The sequence below is a fragment of the Sinocyclocheilus anshuiensis genome, unplaced genomic scaffold, assembly GCF_001515605.1.
Source record: "Sinocyclocheilus anshuiensis isolate Anshui unplaced genomic scaffold, SAMN03320099.WGS_v1.1 scaffold48, whole genome shotgun sequence".
In the NCBI taxonomy this organism is placed as follows: domain Eukaryota; kingdom Metazoa; phylum Chordata; class Actinopteri; order Cypriniformes; family Cyprinidae; genus Sinocyclocheilus; species Sinocyclocheilus anshuiensis.
Window position 1 is genome coordinate 1622061 of NW_015554124.1, and position 12820 is coordinate 1634880.

At 34.1% G+C, this 12820-nt stretch overlaps 2 protein-coding genes across 4 annotated transcripts in view; both read left to right on the forward strand.

Moving 5' to 3' along the window:
- The window catches only part of LOC107670111 (presenilins-associated rhomboid-like protein, mitochondrial), a 12970-nt gene extending 4977 nt beyond the window's left edge, over window positions 1-7993 (forward strand). Inside the window, exons 2-10 of the mRNA XM_016462602.1 lie at window positions 815-1016; window positions 3098-3238; window positions 3309-3357; window positions 4146-4241; window positions 5468-5617; window positions 5718-5788; window positions 5872-5973; window positions 6091-6188; window positions 7504-7993. Of these exons, the coding sequence (XP_016318088.1) occupies window positions 815-1016; window positions 3098-3238; window positions 3309-3357; window positions 4146-4241; window positions 5468-5617; window positions 5718-5788; window positions 5872-5973; window positions 6091-6188; window positions 7504-7618 (1024 nt within the window). The 3' untranslated portion in view covers window positions 7619-7993. The remainder of the gene's footprint in view (window positions 1-814; window positions 1017-3097; window positions 3239-3308; window positions 3358-4145; window positions 4242-5467; window positions 5618-5717; window positions 5789-5871; window positions 5974-6090; window positions 6189-7503) is intronic.
- Window positions 7994-9226: 1233 nt separating this feature from the next.
- Window positions 9227-12820, forward strand: part of LOC107670109 (claudin-19-like) — an 8460-nt gene continuing 4866 nt past the window's right edge. The window contains exons 1-2 of one of the 3 annotated variants that reach the window (XM_016462599.1): window positions 9227-9362; window positions 11369-11609. In XM_016462599.1, the coding sequence (XP_016318085.1) occupies window positions 11390-11609 (220 nt within the window). In that variant the 5' untranslated portion in view covers window positions 9227-9362; window positions 11369-11389. Of the gene's footprint in view, window positions 9363-11005; window positions 11036-11368; window positions 11610-12820 lie in introns of those variants that run through there. The other 2 variants (XM_016462600.1, XM_016462601.1) reach the window with 2 other exon arrangements.

Genomic DNA, 12820 nt, shown 5'->3' on the forward strand with positions numbered 1-12820 from the left:
ATTTTTTTTTTTTTTTTTACTTTCTCCATGAAATGCCTTTCATTGTTTGAGTGTCAGAAGTTAGTATTGCATGAGTCCTATATTACAAGTATTCAAAAGAACCACTAGCAAAAAAGTACCATGGGCATGTGCTTGGGGCTTGTGGCATATTGTTCTTTGAAAAGTACCATGTAAATACCCAAATGACTAAAACAGGCTAATGATTTGAAACTGATTTTCTTTGCCTTTCTTTTGCATTCAAAAGATTGAATGTATTATATTAGATAATACTTTATTAGCCTTCATCAAGAAGTCATTAAGAAAAACACACACACACAAATTATATATATATATATATATATATATATATAAACAGATTCATCCCATCATTATTATATTATAATGTAATATATTACATCTTAAATTTTACCCTGGACCACAAAACAGGTCATTTTTGTAAAGATGAGAAGATCTGAAGATTTTGATTTGATTTTTGGCATAAAAGTAAAATCAATAATTTTGACCCATACAATGTATTGTTGGCTATTGCTACAAATATACCCCAGCGACTTTAAGACATATTATACATTGAATGATCCAGATAAATCATGACAGATAAAATCAAGTCCCTCCCACATTATTCCACTCGTAAAAACGTCATTACATTATTGAAAATAAATGCATTGCTATATTGTTTATAAGTTCTCTCAAGGTTACTTTTATCAAACAAGTCTTTATAAATTAAGATAACATTTTTGGGTTGCTGTTTTTATTTTTTCCACATTCCACCTTTTGAAAAATCAATAATATTCGATGATTGTTTTGCTCCAAATAGAGTCACTCTTCAGACGCAGCAGAGGTGTGGCTTCCGTAAGGTAGCGAAGAAGGTGGAGCCAAAGAAGGGTGTGGTGGAAGAGGCGGAGCAAAATGAAATCCTACACAAGAAGGGCGTGGCTCCTGCTCCAGACCTGCCCACCCCACATGTCCCCACCCGGTCATTTGGCAGACTGGTCAAACCATTTGTCTTCACCATAGGGGTAGGTATATTTTGCTGACACATGGCAGGCCTCGTTCATGAAATATGCAGAAACACTTTCTGTGTAAATCCACATTTTTATATTATTATATTTAATTATATTCAGTTAAGTGGCACAGTTAAAATATAAAGGGCCAGTTTTACTAAACAGGGCAAATTAGCGCAAGAGCGCAATTCCAAAAAGAGCACCGATGGGAAATTTCTGCAGGTGATTTACTAACAACGTGCAAATTAAAGAACACAGACGCAACATCTCATTTACATATCGACCAACGCAATATACCAAGAGCAGCGCAAATAAGCATAGTTGCAAATAAAGAATAAAGAAATAAAGAAGCCACAGTACGTTGAAAAGAACTGGAGGCCAAAAAATGAAGGTTTGCTAGAAGTTTTGATAGACCTCCTAGTTGAGGGTTCGAAGTAGTCTTTTATTTCCTGAAGCAAATTAAAAATAACATGGCTTGGCAAACGATATGTTTGGACAATGTGTAATTTATTCTGAATTGTGATCTGGTTTGTGCAGTTATTTAATCTGGATTCTGTTCTGGTTTATGCAGTTATTTAATGATTCTGATCTGCTTTATGCAGTTATTTAATCCAAATTCTTTTCTGGTTTATGCAGTAATTTAATCTGAATTGTGATCTGGTTTGTGCAGTTATTTAATCTGGATTCTGTTCTGGTTTATGCAGTTTTTTAATGATTCTGATCTGCTTTATGCAGTTATTTCATCCAAATTCTTTTCTGGTTTATGCAGTAATTTAATCTGAATTGTGATCTGGATTATGCAGTAATTTAATCTGAATTGTGATCTGGTTTGTGCAGTTATTTAATCTGGATTCTGTTCTGGTTTATGCAGTTATTTAATGATTCTGATCTGCTTTATGCAGTTATTTAATCCAAATTCTTTTCTGGTTTATGCAGTAATTTAATCTGAATTGTGATCTGGTTTGTGCAGTTATTTAATCTGGATTCTGTTCTGGTTTATGCAGTTATTTAATGATTCTGATCTGGTTTATGCAGTTATTTAATCCAAATTCTTTTCTGGTTTATGCAGTAATTTAATCTGAATTGTGATCTGGTTTGTGCAGTTATTTAATCTGGATTCTATTCTGGTTTATGCATTTGTTTCATGATTCTGATCTGCTTTATGCAGTTATTTAATCTGGATTCTGATCTGACAATGTGTTTTTCTTGCTTTAAATTAATACGTGTGGAAAAAATCCTCTCCCTTCTACCATGCACTTTCTCTTCTCTGCGGTGCCTCCTCCTAGCAACAACAACTGCAGCCATTTCAAGCGCAAAACAGTTTAAGACTTGCTTTATTTGAGCGTTAAATAATGGCGCAAATACCAGTAATTTGACGAGCGCAAATGTTAGTAAATCGCATTGCATGATTCATTTTAATTCTCTCCTCCCATAAATTTTGCATCTGAAAGGGAAACTCCTACGAATGCATATTCAATAAGGTCAGGCACAAAAATAACTGTGTCCACGCCTTTTCAGCGCTAATTCTTTACTGCGCGTCTTTAGTAAATCCCGACAGTACTATTTTAACACCAAAAGACGGTTTGCGCTGGCACAACAATCTGGCCCTTTGTATTCTCGTGAATGCGCGTTGAAGACTGACACAAAAGAGAAAACATTTTTGAATAAAGTCGTTATTTTTGTTTTCTTTGTGCACAAAAAGTATTCTTGTAGCATCATAAAATTACGGTTGAACCACTGATGTCAAATGGTAGTAAAACGCGTTGCGTGATTCATTTTAATACTCTCCTGCAATAAATTTTGCGTCTGAAAGGGAAACTCCTAAAAATGCATATTCAGTAAGTTCAGGCACAAAAATAACTGTCCACGCCTTTTCAGCACAAATTCGTCACTGCGCGTCTTTAGTAAATCCTGACAGTACTATTTTAACGCCAAAAGACGATTTGCGCTGGGGCAAGCTTTTAGTAAAACCGGCCCAAAGGGTTTTATATGCGATTTGCACATTCATTGTATTTGTATTCATTGTATTTCATGAATAAAGTCCAATGTGTGTGTGGATTATGATCTTTTAGAATATCGTAATAACTCCAGCTCAGTTTACAGGTTGTTCATTCAGCGGAGCGGCGATATGGCAGTACGAAAGTCTCAAATCTCGTGTACAGGGTTATTTTGACGATGTCAAAGCAGACTGGCTGGAGAAGATACGGCCTCAGAAACAAGGAGATTTACGCAAGCAGGTGTGTGTCCGTTTAATGGACATTTATGTTTTCCGATATGTGTTTTTAACAGACGTCTGTTGTTCTGCAGGTGAATCAATGGTGGAACACTTTAAGTGATGGACAGAAAACAGTCACAGGTCAGTGTGAATGACACAAACCAAATATAGCCATCCATATTACACAGATGAGCAGTTTAGATTGTGGAGACAATGTATTTAATGCAGTTTTATTAAATAAACAGATACTGTCCATTAGGGCTGTGCGATATTGAAGAAAAATGCGATTTGCGATAACTCATTAAATAATGCGATATGCGAAACGATAATGCTTAAAGTGCCACATGCTTAGATGAAACAGTTTTACTCAGCTGTTGCTGAGTCAGTTCTGTGACTTCTATAACTATCTTGTGTCATATATATATTGTTATTTGTATGTATGTATGTATCAAGAGCTCCTGTAAAACCATAACAAATTCCTTGTGTTTGCACACACTTAAGTGGTGAATAAAGCTCATTCTGATTCTGGTTCTAATATAACTAGCATACATGTTTCACTTTTTGTGAGAAAAAAGCACCCCTACAACAACTTCTGAAAGTGAACGGTAGTGTTTTACTCTAGCATTACATAAAAATGTCATTTTAACATTAGTTTAGGAACTGAATAATAAAAAGGACAAATATAACACTGCTTAGTATTTACTCTATGATTTCAATATGCACTGATTCTTATTTAAGCTACAAAAGTTATTTAGGTAAGAGCAGTGAGTGATTTTCTCTTTGTCTTTTGTTCATGGCCCCAAATATTGCAAGCCGTAGCGATATTCATATTGCGATATTTCGATAATTTCAATATATTGCACACCCCTACTGTCCATCTATTTCTCTGTGCACTGTTCCATCTGAACAAATCACTCTCTCTCTCTCAGGCATCATTGCAGCGAATGCGTTGGTGTTTTGTTGTTGGAGAGTTCCTTCTCTGCAGCGCTCCATGCTCAAGTACTTCACATCTAACCCCTCCTCCAGTGAGTCAACTCATCTGTTTCACTTTCATAATGTGCTGCATCTGAATAACAATCTCTTTCAAGGTCAGTCTTGTTTACAACAAGATCGCCTCAAAATGAGGAATTTTGTGTTGGACTGAAAAGGTCTGATTACACTTGGTCTGATTTACACTTTTATTGTACAGTCTGGCATGTTTTCAGGTTTCTCTGGTATTGGAAAGAGTTTTGTCCTGGACTTTTATATAGTTTCTCAAATTGATGATAATGAGTCATTTGCAAACTGAGTAAAAAATGAATGTAATATATTCATTTGCATTATGCACAAAATTTCTGGTAGCATAACTGGTAATACTACCGGTAATCAGGAACTGCAATTCAGAGTGTTATACTTTAATTAAAGATAAAATATTTTTGTTATTTAAAATGAAGATGAAATGTAAAAAAGAAAAACAGAAAATAAACTACTAACTTATTAACTAGAAAAAAATCAAATTTAATTAAAAAAAAAAATGTTTTAAAACAAAAACTTATAAGAAAAATGACAAGAACACAACAACATAACATTAACTTGTTTATGCTGTAATTGGATCTGGATTCTGGTCTGGTTTTTTAGTAATTTAATCCCTATTCTAATCTGGTTTATGCAGTAATTTAATCTGCATTCTGATCTGGTCTATGCAGTTATTTAATCCACATTCTGATATGGTTTATGCAGTTATTTAACCTGGATTCTAATATGGTTTCTAATATAATTTAATCTGCATTCTGATCTGGTTTGTGCAGTTATTTAATCTGCATTCTGATCTGGTTTGTGCAGTTATTTAATCTGCATTCTGATCTGGTTTATGCAGTAATTTCATCTGCATTCTGATCTGGTTTATGCAGTTATTTAATCTGGATTCTGATCTGGTTTATTCAGTTATTTAATCTGGATTCTGATCTGGTTTATGCAGTAATTTTATCTGGATTCTGATCTGGTTTTTGCAGTAATTTAATCTGGATTGTGATCTGGTTTATGCAGTAATTTAATCTGAATTGTGATCTTGGCACTGTTATTTAATCTGGATTGTGATCTGGTCTGCACTGTTATTTAATCTGGATTGTGATCTGGTTTATGCAGCAATTTAATCAGAATTGTGATCTTTGCACTGTTATTTAATCTGGATTGTGATCTGGTTTATGCAGCAATTTAATCAGAATTGTGATCTTTGCACTGTTATTTAATCTGGATTGTGATCTGGTTTCAGAGGCGCTGTGTTGGCCCATGCTGCTGTCCACATTCAGTCACTATTCTCTCTTCCACATGGCGGCCAACATGTACGTACTGTGGAGTTTCTCTTCGAGCATCATCAACATGATGGGAAAAGAGCAGTTCATGGCGCTCTACCTCTCCGCAGGTCTGGGTCATTTAAGAGTTTTCAGATTTCCAAAACCATCCTACACTCCTTAAATTCATCAGTGTTATTGGATTTCATCTTTCTGTGCCCATGTTCTCAGGTGTGATTTCTACGTTTGTCAGTTATGTGAGTAAAACAGCGATGGGTCGGTTTGGTCCATCACTGGGGGCGGTGAGTGTGTTTTCAGATTAAACATTTCAGGATTTCATCAGTGTTCATATGGATGTAGTGAACAGATTATTGTGTTGTGTCAGTCAGGGGCCATCATGGCCGTCCTAGCAGCTGTTTGCACCAAAATGCCTGAAGCCAAACTGGCCATCATCTTCCTGCCCATGTACACCTTCACCGCAGGAAACGTGAGTGTGTGTGTGTGTGTGTGTGTGTGTGTGTGTGAGTCTGTGTCTGTGTAAGAGATTTTTGTTGTTTTGGGTAGTAATGATGGCCACATTCTCATGATCTTCTCCTGCCAACAGGCTCTCAAGGCCATCGTCGCCTTGGATACCACAGGCTTGATTCTGGGATGGCGTTTTTTCGATCACGCAGCTCATTTAGGTGGAGCTTTATTTGGCATGTGAGTGATTTGTCCCTACTTTCGCTTACATTTAGATCAGTCTAGATGTTTTTGAAAGGAGAAAGTGTTGTTATTGTTAACAAGAACTATTAAATATTGGGTTACACTTTACTTGAAGGGGTGTGCATAAGCCTACATGACACCTACATAATCATGACATGACACGTTTTTTATGCATGTTTATGACAACTGTCATTAAGTGTCATTCGCTCAGTTATGTAATTTTTTATGCAAATATGACATTATTCGACCTAACCCTAACCTAACCCTACCCCTACCCCTAACCATAGCCCATAACAAACACATCTCAAACAATGTCATCTTTGCATTAAAAATTACATAACTGAGCGAATGACACTTAATGACAGTTGTCATAAACATGCATAAAAAACGTGTCATGTCATGATTATGTAGGTGTCATGTAGGCTTATGCACACCCCTTCAAGTAAAGTGTTACCAAATATTGTTTTTGTTAGTTGAAATAAAGCTGAAATGAAATAAAATGTAAATATTAGATGAAAAACTTGAAGTGAAAATTAGAAATGTTGCCTTGGCAACTAAAACTAAATAAAAGTAAAGTAAAAAAATAAATTAAAGCTGAAGAAATAAATAGATATATATAAAACAGAAACTAATAAAAATGGCAAAACATATAATGAAATGACTAAAATTAAAATGAAACCCGAAAATATAAAAATAAAATGTAATAATAAGTCAAAATACTAATACATATTTTAATAGTTTATAAATAATACTAATATAACACTAGCAAATTACTTGTACCACTGTTAATTCAGTATCATTAACTATTATAGTTTTTGTTAATATTTGATAATATATCATATTTTATTTTTATATTTCTTGTTTTAATTTTAGTGAACGTTTTAGTAAATGTTTTGTTTTTTTGTATTAATTTTTTTGTCTATATAGTTTTTATAAATGTGTATTTATTCTTTTTAGTTTATTTAGTTAGATTTTATTTTAGTACTTTTAAGTTTAACTAAACAAAAATGAAAAGCTGTAAAAAGTTTTACTTTTTCTTTTTTTTTTTTTTGCATTTGGTTTTATTTTAGTTAATGTTTATTTTATTTGAATTAGCTAAAAATAATTTTTATGGTTTTAGTTTAATATAATAACCCTGGTATGTAGTCACTCAATCAGACATCCTCGCCACGAAATGCATTTGACACGCATTTTAACAGCAGGTGGTGTAAACATCGATTGGCCTCTTGATGGATCTTTTTACCAGTTGTAAACATGTAAAGACAAGCATGTTAATTCTCTCTCTGTGTTTAATGTCTGTTTCTTCCTCTAGCTGGTACATCATTTATGGTCATGAGCTCATTTGGAAGAACAGAGAGCCGCTGGTGAAGATGTGGCATGACTTCAGAACGAGAGGCCCGGGCACTGGCGGCAACGGCTCGATTTAGAGCCATGCATTAGAGTCATTCATTTTCATTCATGAAGAAAAAACTATTTGAGAAACGGACACAGACACGCTGACACAGATATTCATGCACTTGAAGCTCATATTCTGTTTTGTATTCTGTGAGAGAGTCATAGAGTGAGGTCCGTTTCAGTCACAGTGATGTCCTTATGCTCCGCCTCCGATTTGAAATTTGAATCCAACTAACCCCACCCACTTGGTTAAAAATGCAAATGTATCTGGAGGGGCGGAGCTTCGGCACAGCTCTAAGGACGCTATGCGTCTCAGTGACATTCAACATCATGTACAGAAACTTAAAAGTTGAAATAATCTGTAACTGTCATTTTGAAAAATAAAATGATTATTTAAAATCCTGTTTTCTCTGTATGATCAGGTGCCAGCTTTTGTTTAATTTGCTATAATTGTGTGTAATATGTTCTTTATTGTCTGAGTTTCAGATGAGACTTTGGTCCTTGTTAAATGTGAATGATTAGCCCTGTTTGTCTATAGCACACACACACCTGCACTATACGTCTCATCAGTAGAAACCGTTTCAGTGTTGTTTTCTCAGATCGACCAAAGTTCAGTAACAGTCATGGTATCATAATGGCTCATGAACAATGCATCTGTTTTCCACTTCCTCGTGGTTTCATGAAGTCACTGTATCGCTCGTCTCTTCCCATGTTTCCCAGTTATCACTCGTTAACTTCCATCCCATCATTCTTTTCTCTCCCATTGTCACTGGGTTTGAGTTTGGGTTTCATGAAGAAACATCCAGGTCATATTTCACCCCAAATTCACAAGAAATCTAAATATTTAGCAAAAATAAAGTGAAGCCTAATGTTAGTATATTAGGCTTCTGTTGCCAAATTGGCACTTTTCTGTTTTTTCCTGTTGTAAAAACAGTCTGGTTAAAAGTTCAAAAGCTTGTGGTCAGTAAGATTTTTATTTTTTGTTAAAGAAATTAATACTTTTCAACAAGGATGCATTGATCAAAAGTGACAGTAAAGGCATTTATAATGTTACAAAAGATTCTCTTTCAAATAAATGCTGTTCTTTTCATCTGTGAATCCTGACAAATAAAATGCATCACAGTTTCCACAAAAATATTGGGCAGCACAACTGTTTTCAACACTGATAATAATCAGAAATGTTTGTTGAGCAGCAAAGCAGCATATTAGAATGATTTCTGAAGATCATGTGACACTGAAGACTGGAGTAATGATGCTGAAAATACAGCTGCGCATCACAGAAATAAATTGCAGTTTAACAGATATTCACATAGAAAACAGCTTTTTAAATATTGGAATAATATTTCACTTTTGATCAAATAAATGCAGTCTTGGTGAGCAGAAGAGACGTCTTTCAAAAGCACCCCAAACTTTTGAACATTAGTGTAGTTTGTAAATGATCTTTAAGCACTTGAGTGGAATAAAGCCTGGTGTTGTGTTTGTTGATAATGGTGTAATCGGTGTGCTGTGAAGTGTGTGAAACAGACGGATGACCCTGAATCAAGAGATGAGTCTCATCTGGAAAGAAGGCCATCTCTCTGCCCCCTTTTTGTGTTTTGAGGAGGATTTGATTTTTTCAGGGTTATTGACCTAAAGCCAATATTAACACAGTGACACTCGCCCATCACTGCTGTCTCTCATATAGACGGAAAACCCTGCTCAAAAGCCACAGTTTCAGGGGAAACCTAACAAAATGATTCTTGATTATTAGGTCACAGTCCACTGGGAGCCAAACAGGTGCGTGTGAGTTTTCATTTTCATCAGTATAATGATCTGTAGCAATTTCTGATTGTGCTTTGGGTCTAAACTGATGAATATTTGTCAGATATTCTGTTGTCAAGTTATTTTTTTTTTAAATATCAGTGCATCTTTTGTTTTAAGTATGCATTATTATTATTATTTAAATAATAACAAATAAAACATACAAACAACTTTTTAAACAAATAAAACATACAAAAAAAGTTTTAACAACTGATTTTATTTTAGTTGCTAAGGCAATATTTCTATTTTGTTTAACAATGTAAATGGTAAAACTGCAATAAACAATTAATAAAAAACTGTATAGTAAAAAAAATCTAATAAAAATGACAAAATTACTAAAGCAACTAAAATAAAAAAATATAAACATAAAAACTAATTTTAAAAATATGAATAAAAACTATAATAGTATCTCAATTATATTAAAATAACCTGAAAGGCTTTATTCATCATTATGAGTGAATCACATTTTTATGCATGTTATTATATAAATACATTTCTAAGTTAAGCACTGCATGATTTGCTTTTATTTCCCAAGAGTTTGAAGTCCAACGTTTGACCGGTCATGAATAGAACACGTCTGAATTTCTCACTCTAGAAATACTTAAACGTGATATTAATAGTTCCGTTTAGAATCACATCAACCTGAAGAACCTTTATGCTGAAATAGTTCTTTGCAAGAGTTCTTTATAACTTATAAAACACATTACTGAGATGTTATTATTGAGAAAGTGTTTATTTTTTCAAGTTTAAAAACCAAAGTTGAAATTTCACTGAACTGTGATGTGTAACATAGTCCGTTAATATTTAGTGTAGTATCTGAATTAGATAAATGTTCGGGGTTTCATTAACATTTCTATCAAACTTTGATATTTTACCCCTTAAGGGAAGACACACATGTAAAACCACTGCATGCACCAAATTCACTACATTTAGCAGTTTTATTCCTATCTATATTTTGAAGGCTTTTATAGAGGGGTTTGTATATAACAAATGTGTTTTTCCAGCCTGATGAATCTCCATTTCTGGTTATGTTTGTGTTCTGGTGCTTCAAAGAACCCAGAATCCAATATACTGATGTGAAGAAGCATCTTTAAACAGCCACACAGCAAATTATGAACTCTATAAAGCAAAACCATAAGAACCGTTGAAGAACCTTCATTTTGAGAGTACGGTTTTGGTCAAACGTTTGCATAAACCTTGCAGAATCTGCTAAACGTTACTTGTTTTGTGAAAATATAAATGCATGTTTTTTTTTTTATTTAGTACTGTCCTGAATCAGATATTTTACATAAAAGATGTTTACATATAGACCACAAGACAAAATAATAGCTGAATTTATAAAAATGACCCCGTTCAAAAGTTTATATACCCTCGTTTTTTTTTTTGTTTAGTGATGTTTGTTCATGTGTCCTATGTTTGTCCTGAACAGTTAAACTACCCGCTATTCTTCAGAAAAATCCTTCAGCTCCCACAGATTCTTCAGTTTTCCAGCATCTTTTGCATATCTGAATCCTCTCCAGCAGTGACTGTATGATTTTGAGATCCATCTTTTCACACTGAGGACAACCGAGGGACTCATACGCACCTATTACAGAAGGTTCAAACATTAAGATCCAGGGGGTGAAAACTTTTGGAATTTAAAGATCAGGGTAAGTTTGACTTATTTTGTGCTCTGGGAAATATGCAAGTATCTTCTGTAGCTTCTGAAGGGCAGTACTAAATGAAAAGCATTATGATATTAAAACTAAATTTACACATCTTATTCAGTTCAAAAGTTTTCACCCCCACCCCCCAGCTCTTCTTTCTGTAGCATTAGTGACCTTTTGAACCTTTAAACATATTTTATGTAAATATCTTATTCAGGACAGCACTAAATAAAAAAATCCCTTCTATTTTGGTAAAATAATGAACGTTTTTCAGATTCTGCAAGGTGTATGTAAACTTTTGACCACAGCTACTTATCTGTTTGTTTGTGTGAATAGTCTCAGAATCTCTGGTTCAGGATGGCAGCGATGGTGTTTCAGCTGATGGGAATGTTTCTGGGAATCGTGGGCTGGTGTTTGGAGTCCAGCTCCACAAACTCAGCCGTGTGGAGGAAAGCCAGTCACGGGGAGGCAGTGGTGACGGCCAGCTCTCAGTTTGAAGGTCTGTGGGTGTCGTGTGCGTCTAACTCGCTCGGAGCCATTCACTGCCACAGATTCAAGACTGTTCTGGGCCTTCCAGGTGAGACACGCGCTCCACGTGGCCTTCGCTCGCATTACGTCACACTGCTGCTTGGTTTCAGTGATACAGTATCATGAGCATTTTACTGTTCGCCTGTGGCTCAATCCTGTGACAAAACGAGGTTATACTAGTCATAAAAACTCACTCACACACACCTTTACTCTAGAATACAATACAGTTTTCTGCAGATGTGTCTCAAATGATTGCGGTTTGACTCTTGGGCAGAATTTAGAATTTAATCATTGAATTCTTTTAATTTATGGATTCAGATTTGAATTGGTCACAATCTACAGCAAGATGAACTGAAATTTGATTTACAGGAAGTGGATTTACTTAAAAAAAAAATAATCACTTGAAGAAAAAAATGTTAACTAAAACTAAAACCATTTTCCAAAACCGTTTAAATCAAAGTTGAAATAAAATAAATATTGGAGGAAAAATAATAATAAAAAAAAACAAACATGAAAATTAGAAATGGTGTACGTGAAATACATAAGTTTAAGTACTAAAATTAAGATAAATAAATATATTTAAAAAATAATTAACAAAATTACTAAAAATCTAAACTGAAAATATCAAAATAAAAATAAAAGATCATTCAAAATATCAATGAATACTATAATCAGGGTTATTATAGTAAAAAAAAAAACATACTTTATTTGAGCTAGTTGCCAAAGCAACATTTCTCTTTTTTGTTTAGTTTATCGTCAAATATCTAAACTGACTAAAACTAAATGAACTAAAAGTTATAAATGAAAAAAAAAAGAATCAAAACAAACATATTTTATAAAAATACAAAACATGACAGTTCTAAAACAAACAAAAATTGAAGTGAAAACAGAAAAATAAAGGCAAACTCATAATGTTAACAAAAACCATAATGCTATATCAATGATACTAAAATAACATTGACTATAATAGTATATAAATCATACAAAAATATCAATAACATTAAAAAACTAACTACAAACTGATCTGTTGGCTTCAAGACTTCTTAAAGGTCCCATATTGTCAAAACTGAAATTTCCTGGCTTTTTTCATGTTAACTGAGATCTAGGTGCTATGTAACTACCACCATATAAGTTTCAAAACAGTCAGTCCACAGTAAAATGCACACAGCCTGCTTAAAGTAGCTGTGATTTTTCACGAACCGTTGTGACTTCCGTAAAAAGTTGACGTCAGAACTACACCGCCTTCAGTCCCCCCCCCCC